Source organism: Herpailurus yagouaroundi, unplaced genomic scaffold (assembly GCF_014898765.1).
Source record: "Herpailurus yagouaroundi ecotype Mexico unplaced genomic scaffold, PumYag 199, whole genome shotgun sequence".
Taxonomy (NCBI): domain Eukaryota; kingdom Metazoa; phylum Chordata; class Mammalia; order Carnivora; family Felidae; genus Herpailurus; species Herpailurus yagouaroundi.
Genome location: NW_024412430.1, coordinates 8,945,895 through 8,966,572, shown reverse-complemented (window position 1 = coordinate 8,966,572; position 20,678 = coordinate 8,945,895). Strand labels below are relative to the sequence as shown.

At 37.8% G+C, this 20,678-nt stretch overlaps 1 protein-coding gene across 2 annotated transcripts in view; it reads right to left on the bottom strand.

Annotated features, from left to right (window-relative positions):
- Positions 1 to 15,581: 15,581 nt before the first annotated feature.
- The window catches only part of ABHD17B (abhydrolase domain containing 17B, depalmitoylase), a 51,575-nt gene continuing 46,478 nt past the window's right edge, over positions 15,582 to 20,678 (bottom strand). For both annotated transcript variants that reach the window (XM_040449354.1, XM_040449353.1), the window contains 2 exons: positions 19,963 to 20,142; positions 15,582 to 17,135 (listed from right to left, as the gene is read on the bottom strand). In XM_040449354.1, the coding sequence (XP_040305288.1) occupies positions 16,916 to 17,135; positions 19,963 to 20,142 (400 nt within the window). In that variant the 3' untranslated portion in view covers positions 15,582 to 16,915. The remainder of the gene's footprint in view (positions 17,136 to 19,962; positions 20,143 to 20,678) is intronic.

The window sequence follows — 20,678 nt, the reverse complement described above, 5'->3', positions numbered from 1 at the left end:
TTTTTAAATTTTTTATTAAAAAAAAAATTTTTTTTAATGTGTATTTATTTTTGAGAGAGACACAGACAGAATGCGAGTGGGTTGGGGCAGAGAGAGAGGGAGGCACAGAAGCAGAAGCAGGCTCCAGGCTCCGAGCTGTCAGCACAGAGCCCGACGCGGGGCTCGAACTCATGAGCTGTGAGATCATGACCTGAGCCGAAGTCAGATGCTTAACTGACTGAGCCGCCCAGGTGCCCCCAGAAAAATTCCACCTTAAATGAGGAGATAATCAATGCGTACCATACCAAGATTATACAGATGTTGGAATTATCGGACAAGGATTTTAAATGAACTATTAGAAAAAATGCTTTAACAAGCAATTACAAACAAAGACAACATGCCACTTGTTGTATTTCTGGGCATATTGAGTCTATTATCAACTTTCGTCTGATAGTCTCAGGAATCAGAGCTTTCATTGGGTGTTCTAATTCTTTGGATAATGGTTCTTTAATTTTTCACTCCCAAACCATAGAAATAAATTCCTTTATCATGTGACCCTATTTAGTATCCAGAATACTGCTAAATACTTTCAACTGGAAGCCTGGTGAAGAGTCAAAAAATCTAAATAAATCTTTGCATAGATGTTGTCAGACCTCACCCTTCCCTTCTCCAGCCAGTATAATGGCCCAACTAGAAATTCTCGTAACAAGAACATATCAATTTGTTATCCTTCCCTCCCCCAAGAATCAAAACTATCCTCTTCATCTATTTCTTCTTCTTCTTCTTCTCCTTTTTTTCTCTCCATTCTTTTCATATCCAAGTGAGTTCTGCCAGTTAGCATTTCCCCAATGTTTTTCTCTCCCCATCCTTGCCCCGTTTGATCACAGGAATTGCAAGAACTGCAGAGTCACCTTGATTCTGTTGAGGTTTGGTTTAAAGCTTTGCTATAGTGAGTGCAGTGCTGCCTTTGTTATAGGGCCAATTAGCCCTTCTACTAGATCCTTCTCAGATCTCTTAATGACACCAAATATCCAAAGAAGTCCATCTGGGTCAGATGAATGGAATTCAAATATCCTCAAGTCTGTGTGAACTCGTCAAGTCTGTCTGTCTGTCTGTCTTTCCTCCCCCATTCCCTTCCCTTTTCTTCTTTCCTTCCTTCCTTCCTTCCTTCCTTCCTTCCTTCCTTCCTTCCTTCCTTCCTTTTTGCCTGGCTTTGTGGAATTTCACTCTGTGCACACACAGAATAGGGTAATATTCAGTCAAGAGCCCAAGAGGACCCTTGGAAACATTTCTGGGGCTCTTTTCCTATGCATCTTGTTCCCTAATAGTATTCTGCCCTGCAAATTCCAGTCACTGCAGCCTCCCCATAGAACTTGTTTCCTCATCCTATAGAAATTAGCACATTCCATATGAGTTTCTTCCTTTATTACAGCTTAAAAATTGCTTCCAGTAGGTTTACTGGATTTAACAAAATCCCAATATTGCATTTTTATATATACTTATGCTAAAAATTATTCATTATGTATCTGAAATTAAAATTTCACTAGATACCTTGTATTCTCTCTGGCAACCCTACTGGAGGAAGAAAACCAGAAAAATTGTGGAATTCAATCGTTTCTCTAATCTCAGGAATCACAATTTTGAACAACTGTGGTCCCAATATCTGAAAATAGCTGTTTCATAAATGTTGTCCAATTTTCTAGTTGTTTACAATGGAAGGACAATTCTAAACCAGTTAGTCCTTCTTGACTAGAAATGAAACTCTGTAGTGCATCTTTAAAGCAAGCAAACAAATAGGATAGCTGCCCCATGTGGAATTGTTCAGAAGTCATTAAGAAACAGTACATAAATGTGCCACTTCTACTCATCCTGGACTATGCTATATATATATATACAATTACTCACGTGAAAAAGAGCTCTATTACAATTTAAGGGCCCCCCTTTTTTTAAGAGCAAGAGTATGAGCAAGGGAGGGGCAGAGAGAGAGGGAGAGAGGGATTCCCAAGCAGGTTGCCTGCTGTCAGTGGGGACATGGGGCTCGATCCCACAAATTGTGAGATCATGACCTAAACCTAAATAAAAAGACAGACGTTTAACCCCCAATTCAAAGCATCTTATTTAAAATAATTTTATTTGAAAATGTCTTACCTAAAGTCACTATTTCTCCTTTGCTCTATGGGCTTTACATTGATCTGTTTCATCTGGTCTGTGCAATGTTAACCTATCTCTTTGGGAAGTCACAAGAATCCTGCAAGGTGAATTCTGGGCACTTCATACATTGTCTATTGTTAGAAAGAGCAGTTCTAATACACCCTCAAAAGTAGTGAGATGTTGTGCAGCCCTTTTCACTTCAGAGAGTCCATTTTATTTACATAGATTATTACAACAGTAACTCATTTCTTGGGAAGGTCAAAGAGAGAGTGTTCATGAAACAATAGTTACATGGCATGGTAAAAAGAACCTGTGGCTTGTGAAGATGAGAGGGCAACTACTATTTATTGAGTATCTACTCCATGCCAAGTGTTTTATATTCAGTGGTGTGCTGGAGCCAGTCTGTGCCAGCTCACATGTGCTTGTGAGAGGCGATTGTTAAGTGTTCAGGAATCTTGCCAACCATTTCTTAAACTGCTGGAAGCTTGAAATTGACAACAGGGGGAATATTTATGCTCTGAACATTATCAAATGCCCCAAATCATGGTTCCTCCATCAGTTCCAAGAGCTGATTATTAAGCTTTTACCGGCACACCACTGTCATCACAATTTTCAATTTATTTTATCCTCCAAACAACTCGATATTTATTAAAATGCAAAGTTTAAAGATGGAAAAAAAAGATGCCAGTTACATAAGTAACGTCCAAATTTTCCTAGAGAACAAAAACCAAAACTAACTCTGCGTAACTCTGTCCTTTCTGCTTATATCTCTACACCTTTGAGCTAGGAGACTTAAAGCGGTTTGTCGCCATAACATTGACCGTATGTTCTCGGACCGACACCTGATCACTATGGATCAGCATTTGTTCATCTGTAAAGTTGGAAGCAATGAACTACTTAACATCCAAGGTCTCTTTTGGATGTAACAGTCTCTGTTGTTTACGAATTCTACTGCTGCCCAAATGTGGCACAAATGCTAAGAACAAACACCTACCAGGTGGTTGTTAGAAAAAGGGATTTGGACCAGGAGGGGCTTCATGGGACTCAAAGCTATGACACTATCAGATTTTTCTTTTCTTTTTTCTTTTATTTCTCCTTTCCTTCCTCCCTCCCTTTCTTGCTTGCTGTAAATGTCCACCATCAGGGAGATAAAACAGAGAAAAAGTATGTAGCAGTTTGATTTATTAAGAATTTGACAGGGCAAAGTAACTTCCTGTGAATTCACTGTCTTGTTTTCTCAGACTTTGACCAAAAGTTATCCACCAGTACCCTCTGGCCCCAAAAGACTAAACAAGTCTTTGTGTCACTGATGAGCTTATCCCCGAGGACAGCTATGTAGATATTTGTTTTCAAAGGATTCATTAAGGAAAAAATTAAGGAAGAGGACTTCATAGGTAGAAGAGAATAATCCCATTTTAGAAGATGGATCTATTTCTAAACACTGGGAGAAAAACTGCAGGTTGTAAGGTTCAGAAAACTCAGTTTATGGGTTGCATATGGGAAAGATTGCAGGGATGCCTATATGGGCCAGGTACTAAGTACTTTGGCTGCAGGGCTCCAACAAAGTTTCTATTAATGGGACACTACCAGAGTAGAGTCTCTAGAACAATTGCTAACCTTTGAATGGACCAAAAAGTGATTTCTGAAGCAACCACTGAGAAAGCAAGACTGAGAATCAGGACTTCCTTGCTAAGCTTAGGAAAGAAAAGTGAGTTCTGAAGACTGACTATTGTTTGATTTTAATTATTAGGCCTTACACCAAGTCGAATCTGGTTGTCATGGAGAAACGTATACCTGTTAAATACAAATAGACATAATTCATAATATAATACTATCAGCAAAGAGATTCCATAATGACACCTGTGTAGCAGAGTGCAGAAAAATGATGATCTTACATGCTGACATCATGGTCCTTCTTAGGGAGTATTTTGGTTCAGGTCTTCCAAGAAGCAGATGGAATTATATGTGCAATAGATTTACTGGGGAGAAAGATGTGAAGGATAAAGCAGAGAGGGGAGGAACAGGCAATAAGCACCTTCCAGTTATGGTGAAGATCTGATGGTGGTAAGAGGAGACCAGAAGGAGGAATTTGCAGGATAAGCAGCATAGTGCTGAGAAAATCTTGGCCAGGTCAATGGGGAGTCCCTGAGTAAAGTTCCAGGGACTCACATGGAGGACTCCCATGTCAGGCAAGAATGACCACTCCAGTAGACTCACTGTGTATAGTCCTTGGCTGGGAGCTGCTTGGGGAAAGCACAGACTCAATGTGAATGCCACAGTGGAGACAATGGCATGGTGGCTGGAAGATATCTGAGGTTTGTGGTCCTGCAGGACATTCCCTTGAAGGGAATTCAGAGGGGTGCCCGCCATGTTTCGGAAAATTAAGTTTTAAAAAACATACCAGGGGGTTCTGTTGTGAGGTAGAAGGTAAGACCCTGAGGCATGAGCTCACTGGGGAAAGGGCAATAAAAGAGTGATCACGTTTTCACCTGGATGGGATTAGAAATTTGGGGGCATGAATCAAGAATAAGGTAGACACAGGCTGAACATGGCAAAAAAAAAAATTCCTTTTTACAGAGAGGGGTATCTAATATTCAGAATTAAATTTTTTAAGCTCCAAAGCCCCTGTACCCTCCAAACCTTAAATAAAATCTAACATATGTACAATCGCCTCATGGGACTGTGTGTGTGTGAGGTATGTGTGCGTGTGCGTGTATGTAAATTAAGGAGAAAGGCTGAGTTCTATCTATGAGTCAATAAGATACAAAACAGAGACTTTGTACATGGAAAAGAAAGATAATAGATGACTGAATTGATTCTGTAGAAGCCATTTCAGAGTCAGGGTGGTCACTAAAGAGCATAACCTCCAGAACTTCACAGAAATCTTGGGAGGTCATTAGAAATTCCACAGGTTGTGCAATGAGAACATTGGATCAATCTTTAGCTCTGCTAGGGTCCGCAAAGATTGACTGCAACTATAAGGCCTTATGCTTAACCACAGCCAACCCACAGACGTGTATGGAGATGTGAAACCGAGAAAAGAAGCCAGGAAATCACATTGCTCTCCAGGGTTTCCCTGCCTTTCTGTCTTCTAGGCAATGTCTAGTGTAATCTTGCTAACCTCTCTTTCTTCCTTCTGTACCTCTTCTACAGCAAAATGGTTTCCATGGTCTGTCACATAGAACCCTACTCCTCAGGCTGGGCAAGGAAGAAACCATAAAATCTATAAAGTACTAGACATTATTTTTCTCCGTTCTGTAAACAAGATTTTTGTTTTAAGGCCAGCCGATCTATTAGCATTATTCCCAAAACCAACCACCTGCCTCAGGCCTAAAATGCCTTCTTTCTTCATTTATCCTAATTTCAACAGTTGCCTTGAAGCTTTCCTCAATTAATAATTACAACAATAATAATTTTTGTATGAATTTCTATCTACCTATCGGTAGATCGATCTATCCATCCATCCAACTCTTTTAACTGTATTATCTAATTAAGTCTTTGTCAAGACCCATAATGTAGACTGGACAAGTGTTACATGACAACCACTTATAGATGAGGATTGTGAGGTTTAGAAAGGATTGCAAAAGTCATACAGCTAGTAAGACATTTAAATCTAAATAATTTTTCCTCCAAAGTCCCTTCTCTGCCCATTGTACTACTTTTCTAACATTCCTTCCATGTATGTAGGTAACTTCTAGGATTCAGTGACTCTAGGAGTTGCAAATGTTTTAAGCAATGGCAGTATCTTTTAGGAATTCCCAGAAGTAGAAGTAGATCCCAAGACAAAACTTTCAGTGCAAGCAGTTTATTTGGAGGGGTGAAGGCTATTCAGGAGGGGAATGAGGAGGTGAAATGGGGGAAAAACAGCCAATAAAGTCTATAAAGTGAAGCCTGCTAGGACAATGAGTGACTAGAGCTTAATCCCCTTAATCCCTCCGGGAAAACTAGTAGGAGACTGTGTAGGACACATGGCTCTGAGTTATACCACCTGGGAGGCAAGGAAGCTAGAGTGTAAGCTCATCAGTCTTTTATTAAAGGTTGCTCCCAATGAATGTTATTCTGTAATATTTCCAGCTGGTTGGACAGCAAAGCTGGCTCGGAGAGCAAGAGATGGCTCTTAAGGAAAGAAATACAAATGCTGGCAGATGGTAACTGGGCCTGAGTGCACGAAGCGTAAGACTGAGGGAATGTGAGGCACCAACAGCACCTCATTGGAAGCATCAATGAAATATTTTATACACGGTCACCATACATTTTTTCCTAATAAAAAATAATCATTAGAATTAAATATAGCATTACAATTTAAAGAGGCCTTTCACATCTATCATTTCATAGGATTATCAAACGGGTCTTTGATGTAAGCAGCACTGCACAGGTAGAAAAGCAAGATGTATAGTTATCTCCTTTTAAATATTTAGTTTATTAAAAAATTTTTTTCAATGATTTATTGTTGAGAGAGAGAGAGAGAGACAGAATGTGAGCGAGGCGGGAGAGACAATCTGAAGCAGGCTCCAGGCTCTGAGCTGTCAGCACAGAGCCTGATGTGGGCCTCAAACTCACGAACTGTGAGATCATGACCTGAGCTGAAGTCAGATGCTCAACCTACTGAGCCACCCAGGCGCCCCTCCTTTTCTCTAAAACACTTTTTTTAAATTTAAACTTTATTTATTTATCTTGAGAGAGAAAGAGAGAGAGAGAGAGAGAGAGAGAGAGAGAGAGAGAGAACATGAGGTGGGGAGGGGCAGAGAGAGAGAGAGAGAGAGAGAATCCGACATAGGGCTTGAACCCATGAACTGAAATCAAGAGTCAGACGCTTAACCGACTGAGCCTCCCAGTTCCAATTTTCCTTATTTTGGGAATTTGTAGAACGTTTTTGGGGCGCCCCCCCCCAGGCATGCAAGTCAGAAATTGTAAGAGGTGGGAGTGATAGAGAACATCTAAACATCTTTTTCTCAGAACTATACAAGCTCAAACAGCATATTGGAACATTAAAAATATACAAAGCAGATATTAGTTGTAATCAGAAAACAACAAAGCACATATAGGTGAAATTTAAGTCAATTAAATTTGTTCATTTAAACACATTTTGTCACAGTATGCAGAAGGAACATTTTTTTCATTAAGTGGTTTAAACCAGTGTTCCTCCTTACCCCTTCTCCAATTTTGGCAAAGTGAGCTTATTTCAATGAAGCCGCCACTGGGAGTACTGAGAGAATCCTAGGACAGTCACAGGCAGGTTTTGTATTTACTGGCTTGTGTTTCAGGGTGGCTAAGTGAACGGTAACTCTGCTTGGACCACACTTTTAATGAGATGATCTCTTCTTGGTTGAATTGCTGTTTTGAAGAATTTTCCATTGATGGTTGGCTAAAGCAATGACTCTGCTGTCAACACATTATAACGAGAAAACGAAAAACACAGATTATGACAAGAAGTCAGTCAAGGTATAGTTCCTTGTAGGCCACATTTTTGTATGGTATTACGTTAAGAAATTAAAGGATTTACATTTTGAAATTCTCAATAAAAAGGATTAAATCTTATTGTTTATTAACATGGTAGTAGTTACGTTTTAAAAGTTAAACATCAAGGGACGCCTGGGTGGCTCAGTCGGTTAAGTATCCGACCTTGGCTCAGGTCATGATCTTGTGGTTTGTGAGCTTGAGCCCTGTGTCGGGTTCTGTGCTGACAGCTCAGAGCCTGGAGCCTGCTTCAAGTTCTGTGTCTCCCTTGCTCTCAAAAACAAAACAAAACAAAAACAAAAAGGTCAAAAAAATAAATAAATAAATAAAAATAAAAGTTAAATGTCAAACCTCTAACAAATTATTCTTTTATCAGTGGAGAAGCACTATGATTGAAAAAATGTACTCAGGATTTAAAATTTTAATTTTAGTAAAAATGAGCACTAGGGATTTGATACTACAGACTAAATCTTTTCTAAAACTATGGGGTTTTTCATTTCAGTTGTCCCAGTGTTATTTGTTTGTCCTGCCTCCATCCTTTCCAGTTTAACTCTCAAAACTAAGAACACAAAGGCAGTATGTTTAGGGACAATAGGACACATTTGGAGCCAAAGCGTCATGGGAGCATGGCAGGCAGGGTTGGACAAGACAAAAGGTGCATTTGCTCACACTTGCTATGGTTCATCCAGCTGTTACTGCCTTCCCGGACTGAGTAACACTTTAAGGCATGTCAGATAGGAACTTCTGGTTGCTTTAGATTCAACAAGTCACATAAATATGGCCAAAGGAAGAAATGGGCCAGCATTTATCACAGAGTTGCACAGACTCAAGTTCTCTGCAAATCTGCCAGTAAATTGGCACATTATCAACAATAAGAATTCCTTAAAAAGTATCTGAAAGTTAATTCATGGCCTGATCTTCATTTGTTCCTTCCTTTTTTGTTTTTTTTAAGTTAATTTATTTATTTGGAAAGAGAGAGAGAGAGAGAGAGAGAGAGAGAGAGAACATACGAGGGGGAGAAACAGAGACAGAGGGAGAGAGAGAATCTCAAATAGGTTCCACATTGTCAGAGCAGAGCCTGATGTGGGGCTTGAACTCATAACTGTGAGATCACGACCTGAGCTGAAATCAAGAGTTGGACCAACTGAGCCACCCAGGTGTCCCATCTTTTTTTGTTGTTTTTTTAAGTAGGTCTCAGCATGGAGCCCTAAGTAGGCCTTGGAACTCACAACCCCAAGATCAAGACCTGGGCTGAGATCAAGAGTTGGACACTCAAGCAACTGAGCCACCCAGGCCTCCCTAATCTTCATTTCTATACACACATCCACTTTTAGAACACAAATAACCCCTTACATTTTTATATTCCTTTAGAGCACTGAAAGTATTTCCATTTAGTATTATCATTTTCTTCATAGTTAACATCCAAGGTCAACAATGGATACTGTCAATATTACCCTTGAACTGAAAATGAAACCTCAGCTCCAAGACATTAGTAGGTCTAAGATTTCAAAAGCTGCCCATCCTCCAACCCCACTTATACTGTTAATTTGCTGGTTTTTCCTCTAATAATTTAAAGATACAAAAGGAAAATATAAAGTCACAGTTCTGACTTATGAGGGAAAGTCCTACCTCATAATGAAAGAAAATACAACATTTTCTTCTCCTGATATTAATTCAAGTGTCAGGAAGGTTTCAGTTACCAAGAAAGATAAGGGTAAAGATGCATAAATAGGGAAAGACACATTCTCTGCTCTTCAGAGTTTCTCAATCTAAGATAAAATAGCATATAATGTCTTGAAGGGCAAATCTGTAAAGTGAAAGGCTTCTGTCTCTGAGGTTCTTCTTTCTTTATAATGCTCTGTAGGACACTCTTTATAGAACTACCTAGAAATGGCAGCATTAAGAACGTACATAGTCCAATATCTCGTGTTTCATTCCACCTTGGAATGGGGCTTCATGTAGATGTTTTCTGTGAAGCAATGGGAAGGACCTGAAAGACTGGTGTAGCCACTGGCTACTGTTAGGCTTTATTACGACATGTCTTTTTATATTATTTAATCATTATTTGTTGCTTATTTCTCTTCAGTTTTGAAGCACAAAAATGCAGAGACCAAATGCAATGTAAATAAAAGCTTAATAAGTGCTGAAGAGTCAAGACTGACCCCTGGTCAGACTGCCACCATTATAGCCTGTTTCTACCATTTAAAAGACATTTCCATACTATTTACTCATATTCAAATTAATTATTAACCCAGGCTTTTTTTTTTCTTTCTTTTTAACATTGTGTTCTAGGTATCTCATGAATTGTAAAATATTTCTGAATTGACAGGATGTTTGGGCTGTATTTGCATCTATCTGCCTTTCTCCTGATAGTGGGTATTTGGAAGGATTCATTAGTCTTAAAGCACACTGCATTATCTCTTCCTATTCTGCTTCTTTCTAATATGGATTAGCCTTTTCCTTCATTTTCAGGGTCACTCTAAATTCTATTTCCTATTCCCTGATATTGCCAATTGCATACCTTTCTATGTTCACGATTCTCAAGAGGAGTACTTTCAAATCCATCATCTTGGTCAATGATGGTTATTAATGCTAAGCTGAAGGCCGATTATGCATAGTACCACTTCATATGTCCCCTCTTAAGTAACTCAGATTGGTGCTGTCATTTAGAAGCCATGGTTTCAATGGCAACATTGGAAATGGTATGTTGTTTTTGTTTCTTGGAACTTCATGACTTTTTAAAATAAGAATCATAGAAGACAATGGCTGTAAATCTGGTAGGTGAAGCAGGCTCCTAGCAGCTTTCTAGGGAAATGCAGATCTTCTGGACAGAACCCAATCTCTTGAGCAGGTAGCAACTAATTCTTACCTCAGGGTGGGGGTAGCCTTGGTTCTTGGTTCAGGCAGTAGCTCATAGCATGGTCTTCCAGGGCTTCAAAAACACAGTCACGTTGCTCTTAACTGAGACACACTTTAAGTGGTTCAGTTATCTGGTTTCCTAGATAATCTGAGTAGAAACACAGGAATAATCAAGTTAGAGCAGAGGAAATAAGCTCACAGAAGCAAGTGGTGGCAGTTCAGTGTGCAAGGACAACAGAGGAAACTGGAAAGCAAACATTGGAACCCAAAAAGTAGAGCAGGCTGCGGCCTACTAATGTAAGAGCAGATGACGAATTTCGTAATCCTTGCTGCCCTTGAACTGAGGATACCAGGAGAAAAAGATGAAAATGTTTGAAATATGGCAAGAAACTTCCCAAATTTATTGAAAAACAATAACCTACACACCCATGAAGCCCAAGGAAGAGACCCACAGATAGACCTTTCAGAATAAAAAGGCTGATAGTCCAAGACGAGGAAAATATCTTGGAAAAAGCTGGAGAAAAACAAAGCATCACTTACAAGGGAATCCAGTTTTCGGCTGACCTGTCAGCAGGCACAATGGAAGCCAGAAGGCAGTGGGAAAACATTCAAAGTGCTCAAAGAAAATACTGTTAACCAAGAATCCAATATCCAACAAACCTATCTTAAAATGAATGTTAAATACGGACTTTCCCAGATAAACAGAAATTGAAAGAATTCATTGCTAGCCAACTCATCTTACAAGAAATATTGTAGGAAATTCCTCAGACTATAAGAAAGTAATCTCAGACAGTAACACAAATTCACAAGACCAGAGAACACTGGTTAACTATAAATGCATATTCTTCTCATTTATTTTCTTAAATAAGTTAAACAGCAATTTCATAAAATATGTATATATACCTGACCCATATACCACACCAGGCACTATCTCCCTACACAGTAAAAAATCCACGTAGAACTTTTGATTCTCTAAAAACTGAACTGACAGCCTGAGAAGACTTACAAATAAAATAGGTGATTAACATATATTTTGTATATGTACTGTATATTTACAGTAAAGTAAGCTGGAAATGAAAAGGTTAAGAAAATCATAAGGAAAATAGGGGCTCCTGTGTGGCTCAGTTGGTTAAGCACCTGACTTTGGCTCAGGTCATATCTCGTGGTTCATGAGTTCTAGCCCTATGTGGGTGGGGGTCCTCTGCTGTCAGCATAGCGCCCACTTTGGATCCTCTGTCCCTTTCTCTCTGCCCCTCACCTGCCTGTGCTTTCTCTTAAACACTAAAAAAAATTTTTTTTTAAATCATAAGGAAAATAAGGTACTCTATTCATTGAAACAAATCTGCAAAAAATGGACTTGTGCAGTTCATGGTTGTCTTGTTCAAGGGTCAACTGTAACCTATTACTGGGCCTATAACATTTGGAAGTGTAATATATGTGTAAGTGCCAACAACAGCACAAACGAGGTGAATGCCAGCAAAGCTGTAATGAGCTGAGGAAATGACCACAGATGGTAAAGTAACAATTGTTAACAACGCATTGTGTAACATTAACTGATGTAAAATGAAGACATTGCTTAGAAAATACTTGTTACTAGACTTGGTACTCATGGAGATGTTTCAGATACTATTCAGTTTGTTATATTCCCTGCAAAGCACCATCTCCCACCCCCCAGAAAACATCATCCAAATGCAAGGAATCCTTTTATTTGCTGTTCTGACAGCCAGCCCAAAACCTTATTTGGAGTTACTTCTCTTTGGTTTATCATGGGATCCTGATTTCAGAAGCCCAGACTTAAAAACAAAACAAAACAAAATCTTTAACTTCGGTGAAGCAATCTATATGACCTCTGACTTTGCCAGTTTTAAATTTGAATGTATTTACAAACCCACATTTCATCTAAGATTTATAATGTAAAATGGTAATTGAATGTCTTGATTTATAGTCCATGAATCCACCATACTTTGGATAATTTGGAATAGAGCAGGTACATTTAAAAATTTAAAATTCAGATACTCCTATATCCATAAACCTACCGGCTACCCTTACCTCCTCATTTCAATATACTGCTGTAGGTAGCAATTTTGAGGGGGGGGGATAAAATCCCCAAACCCTCAATCCTGAATTAATCTAGGACAATTGGAGACATTTGCATTTTATCAGTAAATACAAACACCATCAATAATTTAAAAACAGCATTTCCCATGATTTTATTTTTTCTAATATAAGGGTTTCATTTAAGGCACACACACTATTGAAACATTTTTCTAGAAGCACTATAATTGTGTTATGCAAATTTAGTACATGGCCTACAAGATAAAGAGGAGTAAAATTATTTCAAGTCCATCTGGTTTCTAATGAAAGAACCAGTTTAACAGCTTTTAGTTCACGGACATTTATAAAGACTCTAGGCTTTACTTCCTGTTTTTTTTTTTTTTTAAACTCAGGTCTAGTGGGTCATTCCCAGGCTTCCTTCCTTAGGATTACTCAACTATTGAGTCAGATGCACAATCTATTAGCAATGTAGTAGACAAATGTCTTCTCTCTCCTTTCTGCATATTGTAACTCACAACACCCTTTCAAGTATCAAATGTATAGTTTTTTGGTTACTGGGCATTTGGCATGTTTACCATCATTAGAATGCAGCATGCTACCACAGTATTTGAATATAATGCCTGTTTTAAAATTAAAGCAAAAAATAAAAGCCCACCCATCACCGATCTGTAATAACTGCTTTAATGCTTTTTTCAATGTAACTGCTTCTCCTGAATGCTATACTTTGTAGTAAATGTGCTGCTTATAGTAAGTACCTGTTTATTCCTGTGACCAAAGTTACCATCTTCATTAGGTTGTAACACAACCAAATAGCTGTTACTGAGCCTAGTGAAATGAGTTAGTGTTAAAATACTTAAGATATACAAATCATTAATTTGACAAATGTGAAAGGCACAAGCTACCAACTTAAATAATATAATTCAAAAGGTTCACTGGTACATTAGTGCAGATAAATTTGATGAAGAGAAGATAAGCAGTACAACTAATGACAATTACATTGTAGATTTTGGCAAAGTTACTTCTGTTCTTTGGGTTTGCTTCTTTGTCTGTAAAATGAAGGAATTAAGCTACTTCACATCTAGTTTTTATGAGTTCATCTGGCTTTCCATAATTTGTTCTTGAAAAGTTGTTTTTGTCACATAGAATATCTAAATGCACCAAGAACATTGTTTATAGGACAATAGATGTCAGTTTACAATTTAAAACATTTTCTTTGTTCAAGCATTTGTAAAGTGAGCAATACCTATATATTTATAGATATCACCAAGAAAAACTGCAATATATTCTCAGGTAGGATATAGAACTGGTAAATTTAAGTTAGAAGTCTGGAAAAGTGTATAGATGATAAACCAACTTATTAAAGTTCTTGATCTGCTTTATGTACTCAAGTACATATTACCTGGCAGGATTTAGGTACACTGCTGACCATTTCCCCAGGATTAGTGTTATCATCCAGATTGTACCACATTGGTATGCACCAAGCCAAATATCAAACTGAATTATCTGAGGCTACAGGTTAAAATTTTTTAGAGGGGTCATTACAGATGAACGGGGTTGAAGTTAAACTTCTAGTGGTTCAAAGAAGTAACTTGGCAAGGGCACAGATCCAATTGGTATCAGTTGAGAAGAGAACCCAGATCTGATTGTCAATTCTTCTACAGGATACTGTCTTCCGGATATCACAGAGTGGGCAATACTGAGAAGGTAGGAGAAAGAGAAATGGAATATAAAATCTTTAATTAAAGGGGACATTCCATGGTCCATCTAGTTCAGCTTCACATGTAAATCTGGAATTTCTTCTGCAGCACTGTGACAGACGTCATTCGGCTTCTGCTCTGTTCCTTTGGGAAGATCCTCATTGACCTTAGGAGGCAATTCCTTTCCCTCATGGACAAATAACCATACAGTTCTTTCTTATACTGAGCTCTAACCTGCCATTTTGCAATTTTTACCTAGTTCTACTCTTGAGTCAAAAAGAATCAATTATACATGTCTCTCAAATACTTGAACATAGCGATCATTCCTTAGTTACATGGTTTGCGCTTTAGTTTGTGGGACTCTTTCCAACTTGGTAAAACATTCCAGAATTTGCACTAGTTTGTGAATATCCTTTCACTGGATCCTGAAATGAAATTAATATTTACAGATGTGGCCTGACTGGCATTTTGTTATGAGATTATCTTCCCATGATGGATTTTTCAGCATCCTAACATTACAGCCAATTATAACTGGCTCACATGCTATTTTTGGCAAACTAAAAATACCCAGGTTTTTTTTTTTCATCTATAAACTCCTGACAAATCCAATTTCATAATCCTATCAATGGCTTTCTATTGTGTCTAGGATAATGATCAGGGCCCATGATACCATGTATGATTGTGCCTCTAACTAATTTGCCAGCCTCATCTTTATGCCATCCATTCCCCTTGACCTCTGGGCAGTCTTTTTACATTTTACATGCACTATCCTTTCTTTAGGCTTCCATATACTGTTCCCTTCAGGCAGCAAGGATTTCCCTTGGCCACCAAGTTTAGTCATTTCTTAGTCATCCTTAAAGCTCAGATCAAAGATCACTTCTTTGTCAAATTCTTCCTTGCCCTGCCCACCATGTTCCCCTCCCAAGAGTACCTTTTACCTATTATATATAAGCTACAAATATCCTTCAGCCCTTATCCAAATAGCAATACTTGTGCAATAAGGTGTCTGTGTCCTTGGTTACATACACCATGAAGTCTATGAGGACATGGTTGACTTCCATCTTTATCTGGCACAGGGTTCTACATGACTAAATAAACAGTTGTTGAATGAATGAATGAATACTGAATTGGTATGATCAATATTTTAAATTTAACAGGTAATCAGAGAAAACACTTAGCTACACTCTGGTGTCTATGTTGTACAAAAATAGGAATTGTACAGGCTCCATAACAATCTTGAGAAGCAAAAAATTCTCTCCAAAAAAAGAAGTGATGATAAAATTTAGAAAACTACAGAACTATGCTCTATGAAGATGAATGGTAATTTTTTCCCGACTTGATGGTAAGGGATGGGAAACATGGAAGAAGGCAAACAGGCACAGCTGGGTGGTATTATATTTGTTGTTTTACTGTTAATTTGACACATCTGAACCAAAGCATTCACAATACTTGATATACTTTGAAGAGAATCATATACTATAGTCTTAGACATAACCACAGAACAAGCAGAACAATTAAAACTACATAAGGCCTTAAAATATATCCACAGTGTGTATTATTTCAATATTCATTCATTTACAAATTAGACTACATACCATTAATTTTATTTTTATTTTTCTTTCATTGTTTTATTCAGGCAGGATTCATTCAAGGAAAGGCAACTTAGTTTTTGTGTGTGAGCTTTGTTTTTTACTACATTGGTTAATATAAAAGTTATGAATTAAATGTTCTCTTATCTCCTGTATCAGGAGTGAATCCATGAAATTCTCAGATAGTAATCTAAAACAACAGGTCCTATTAAAAATAGCCAAAGTGAAAAATGACCAAATAGCCAGCCTGTTTGTGGTCTTGAAGAACATCTAATGAACGGACTCTCAGGTTTTCTTATAATGGAGAGTACAGCAATTCTATGAGATTAGTCAAAATTTAAAACAACATTGCATACAAAATCATTCTTGAAGCTCTAAATGCCTTTTAAAAAACAAAAATGAGAATTTTAAGTAGTTGCCTCATAGTACCAAACCTATAAATCAGAACTAGTTAAAATTCAGTGCTATCATGACTTCTCATTTACAAGGTAACTAGTTGGTAAATTAATAGATGGCATAAAAATTAAGACTTACATCATTTGTTTTTTAAGGAGAAAATGTATGATAACCAGAGAATACAGAAAATTCAATGTACTTTACAATAAAATAAGTGTTTAAACCTTTATCCCTGTACAACAGGGCTTAGGTCATCTCTAGTGAACTTGCACATTTTCATACAGTTTATTCTATTATGAGTACTTGAATTGTTTTAGATATACAGCTTTTTATTGAAAGAATATTACATTTGTATACCTGGATAAGATTTAGTACATTGAGATGTTTTAAAAATATTTATAAATCTGTTTCTGATATGCAAAAGCATTTGGCAATACTTTTACAGCATTTGATTTTATAGAATTAAAATTTCATACAGTACTCATTTTGATGTTTAAAAAAAAATTCACAGGAAAAATATAAATTACACAGCTTGACTGCATGATACTGTTATTTCCAGTTTCTAGTTCTGGTAATTAAAACCTTCATTAAGTCTGTTAACAAATCATTACCTGTACAATTATGAAGGCAACTGACATGATTTGCAAACAAAACCTTCAGGTTTTATGTTATTTACCAAAGAGTGCAGTTCAGCAAGGAAAGAAAACCCAGTATGCAAATTTACAGAATATTTTACAAATTTACCAGTTCCTGTGACACAAACTGTTTCAACCTTTCGAGGTACTGTCCATAAAGTTCCACATCATTGTGACCTGCCCCTTCAACCCACAGAGGCTCCACAGGTCTTTGGCAACGCTCGAACAATGCGAGGCCATGTGAAAAGTCAATGACTTCATCTTCAGTCCCATGAATTATTAATACTGGGGAGGTTATCTTAGAGATTTTGTCAATGCTGTAAGAGAAGAGAAAGCAGAAGGAAGTCAACGAATTATCTATGAAAAGAAACGTAAAACAAATTCTCTTGTGCCATACCGAATACCAGAATAGTCTCTGAATCAAACCAGAAGAAACAGATGCCTCTTGGATTTCAAGTAAGATTTAAAAGTCACTTTACATACTCCTTTTCTTAAGATTATCTGAGGAAGCTAACTTTAGGCACTTCTGTTTCAGAGGAATCATTCAATAGTTACTGTTAGCCTCCTGTACCTTTCTACAATATTAAGCACAAAGAAAACTTAGTTTGGAAGAAGAGGAAACTAAGGACCATTCAAACATATGCTAACTTTATACCTCTCTGCACTCGTATTTTTTTCTGCCTCTTAATCTACTAAAATGACAACAAAATGTTTTTTTGTCTTGTGGCATCAACTCCCTGAAATAGGGAGAATATAAAAAAATACATAATTTTGGAGCTGGGTAACAAATTAAAAGTATAAGAGAAAACCAATTTGAAGAGGATAGAAGATAAAGTGAAGACACAACCCAATTTATACCACCGCATACACCCGAAGGTCAGGAATTGATATGGGGATGAAAGCAGGTGATGGGAGTCTACAGAATCTGTTCAAAGTTTGTTTAGCTCAGAGGCTGACCTCAGCCGAAATTAAGAGTCGGACGCTTCACCGACTTGAGCCACCGAGGTGTACCCAGAGGGGACTTTTAGAATCTTTGTTGAAGACGACATCCACATTAAGAGGAAGAAAATAGTGACATGGGGTGGGATCCCCAACTAACTGATATGAACAGATCCCTGTATAGTTAAGCTCAGTCAACAAGCCTTTGTCACCTGCTTCAGGTCCGCTCTTTAGTTCCTTTCTTACACATGAACAGACAACTAAGAATTATCAGATATCAGAGAACATTTTAAATATCAGAGATCAAAGCAATTTTTTTTTTTTTAATTTTTTTTTTTTCAACATTTATTTATTTTTGGGACAGAGAGACACAGAGCATGAACGGGGGAGGTGCAGAGAGAGAGGGAGACACAGAATCGGAAACAGGCTCCCGGCTCCGAGCCATCAGCCCAGAGCCCGACGCGGGGCTCGAACTCACGGACCGCGAGATCGTGACCTGGCTGAAGTCGGACGCTTAACCGACTGCGCCACCCAGGCGCCCCCAAAGCAATTTTAAAAAGGCAACACTGAGACATAAGCTACACAAAGAACTCTTACAAACAAATTTTAAAACTTAACAAAATTATGACCTTTTTCAGACAGTTTGCAGTTAAGTGCTGCTTTCTTTGTTGGTGTAGCAGAAATTCAAGAGGGAGCTGGACAGAGAATATAAGTTGGCAACAGCATTACCCCAAATACTCCCTACCATTCCTACTGTTCAGTTAGACAGAAGCAATATAATGCACATACCTTCCAATACACTATTCTCTAAAACAAAAACCCTGAATTAATGTAAAAACAAAACCCTCTCACAGCTTGCTCTGGTGATAAGATCTTATGCTCCCATCATTAGCTTCCCTACAAAAATGACCCCTTACTGGCTAATGATGAAAAAATTTGCTTTTGAAATGACCTTCGTTGTTTTTATGAAGAAGCAAGTGAGGACTCTGGCCTTGGGCCCATCTATCATTCACAAAAAAATTCTTTGTATAGCTGCCAGTTGGGGAAAAGAAGCGAGACTGAAATTTGCCAGCTTCTCACTTCTTGCCTTTGCCCTCTGAGAAAAAAGGGCCATCCATTTTTTCCCAATTATGAAGAGGAGCTGGAGGAATTTCCATTTATCTTGTCTTGAGAAGCAGAAGTAGTTCTTTCAAATTTGTATAATACTGTGTGTTTGCAGACTATGCAGTGGCAACACGTTTTTAAAAAAATTGTTTTAGTGTTTATTTTTGAGAAAGACAGAACGTGAGCGGGGGAGGAGCAGAGTGAGAGGCTGACACAGAATCCGAAGCAGGCTCCAGGCTCCGAGCTGGCAGCACAGAGCCCGACGCGGGGCTCGACTCACAAACTGTGAGATCATGACCTGAGTTGTAGTCAGATGCTTAACTGACTGAGCCACCCAGGTGCCCCAATACTTTTTTTTTTCTCATGTTTTTATTTTATTTTTGAAAGAGTGAGAGAAAGACAGACAGAAAGCTGGGGAGGGGCAGAGAGAGAGGGAGACAAGAGGATCTGAAGCAGGATCCGTGCTGTCAATGCAGAGCCCAATGTGGGACTCGAACTCACGGTGAGGTCATGACCTGAGCCAACTGGACGCTTAACTGACAGAGCCACCCAGGTGCCTCTAGGATGGCAATACTTTATTCTTAAGACTCAACTTGTTTGCAATTCACATTCTTTTGTAAATCAGCTATCCTTAATTAGACATCATCCACTAATTTTTATGCACACGTGTCTCATTTCTCCTCTACACTTCCACTCTTCCAGTATCATGTCTCACTGAATTGTATCATTATCCACTAGCAGCTCAAGTCAGAACCTTAGGAATCAAATTCAATTTCTCTTGTTTTGCATCCTACATTCACTGTGACATGCAGTTCTGTCAATTTTATTTCTCAAATTCATCCCTTATCTCTAATACTATTGGTGCCACTCTCTGGGGTGTGAGGCCCTTAGCACTTTTCACTCGGATTACAACTGCTCAAACATTACACCCTCCTGACTGGTCTCCTGCCACCATCCTCTTCAAAAACTAGTTTTTCACAATTTCTATAATATGTGTAAAATAGAAGCTCATGGCTGAATGAATCATATTATGGATTCCTTAAGTGATGAAAAAAATTCCCACAAGATTTCTTTGAATTGATTTGGAATGTCAATACTTACTTTGGGAATGCATCAAAACAGTAGGTCTTCTTGGTATCAGGAAAAGCGACTCGCATTCCCGAGGTCAAAGGAGAATGAAGAATAACAGCAGCACTCTCATACCGAGCAGCAAGATCCACAGATGGTACTGTCCCTATACTTTGGCCATATATAATCACATTTTCAGGGCGAATGCCATATCTACAAAGTCCAGGAGTTAAAAAAAAAAAATAAAGTGGAGAGTTGGACTGGTATGAAATATTCAATCATTTTCTAGGGACTTAATCTTATAATAGAATGACTCAGAATGAGACCATGTCAACAAATTTATATTTAAAATATACATTTTCTTAGCCATCATTATATTTAATGTTATTATTCTTAGCATTTTTCATCTGTTTCATCTTTTAGAAAAATAATGGCTGAGGTCTTTTAAAATTTTAAACTTAAAGGAATTCATTATATCATTTATGCAATTCAATGTGGCGTATTTTTTACTAAATGCTGAACATATTGTATCATTGATATTTTAATGGGTTGACACTTCATAGACATTTACCATCTATCTTCCATTCAAAGTAACAAAAAGTTCTTTCTTTGTCTAGATATTAAAAGTGGCTCATTTTATTTTCTGAAGCCAGTCACAGTGATGAAAATCTTAATATACAGTTACTGTATGTTATGAATAAAAAATATGTATCATTTTAGCCAAAAGAAAATTAGTATTTTTCCTGAAA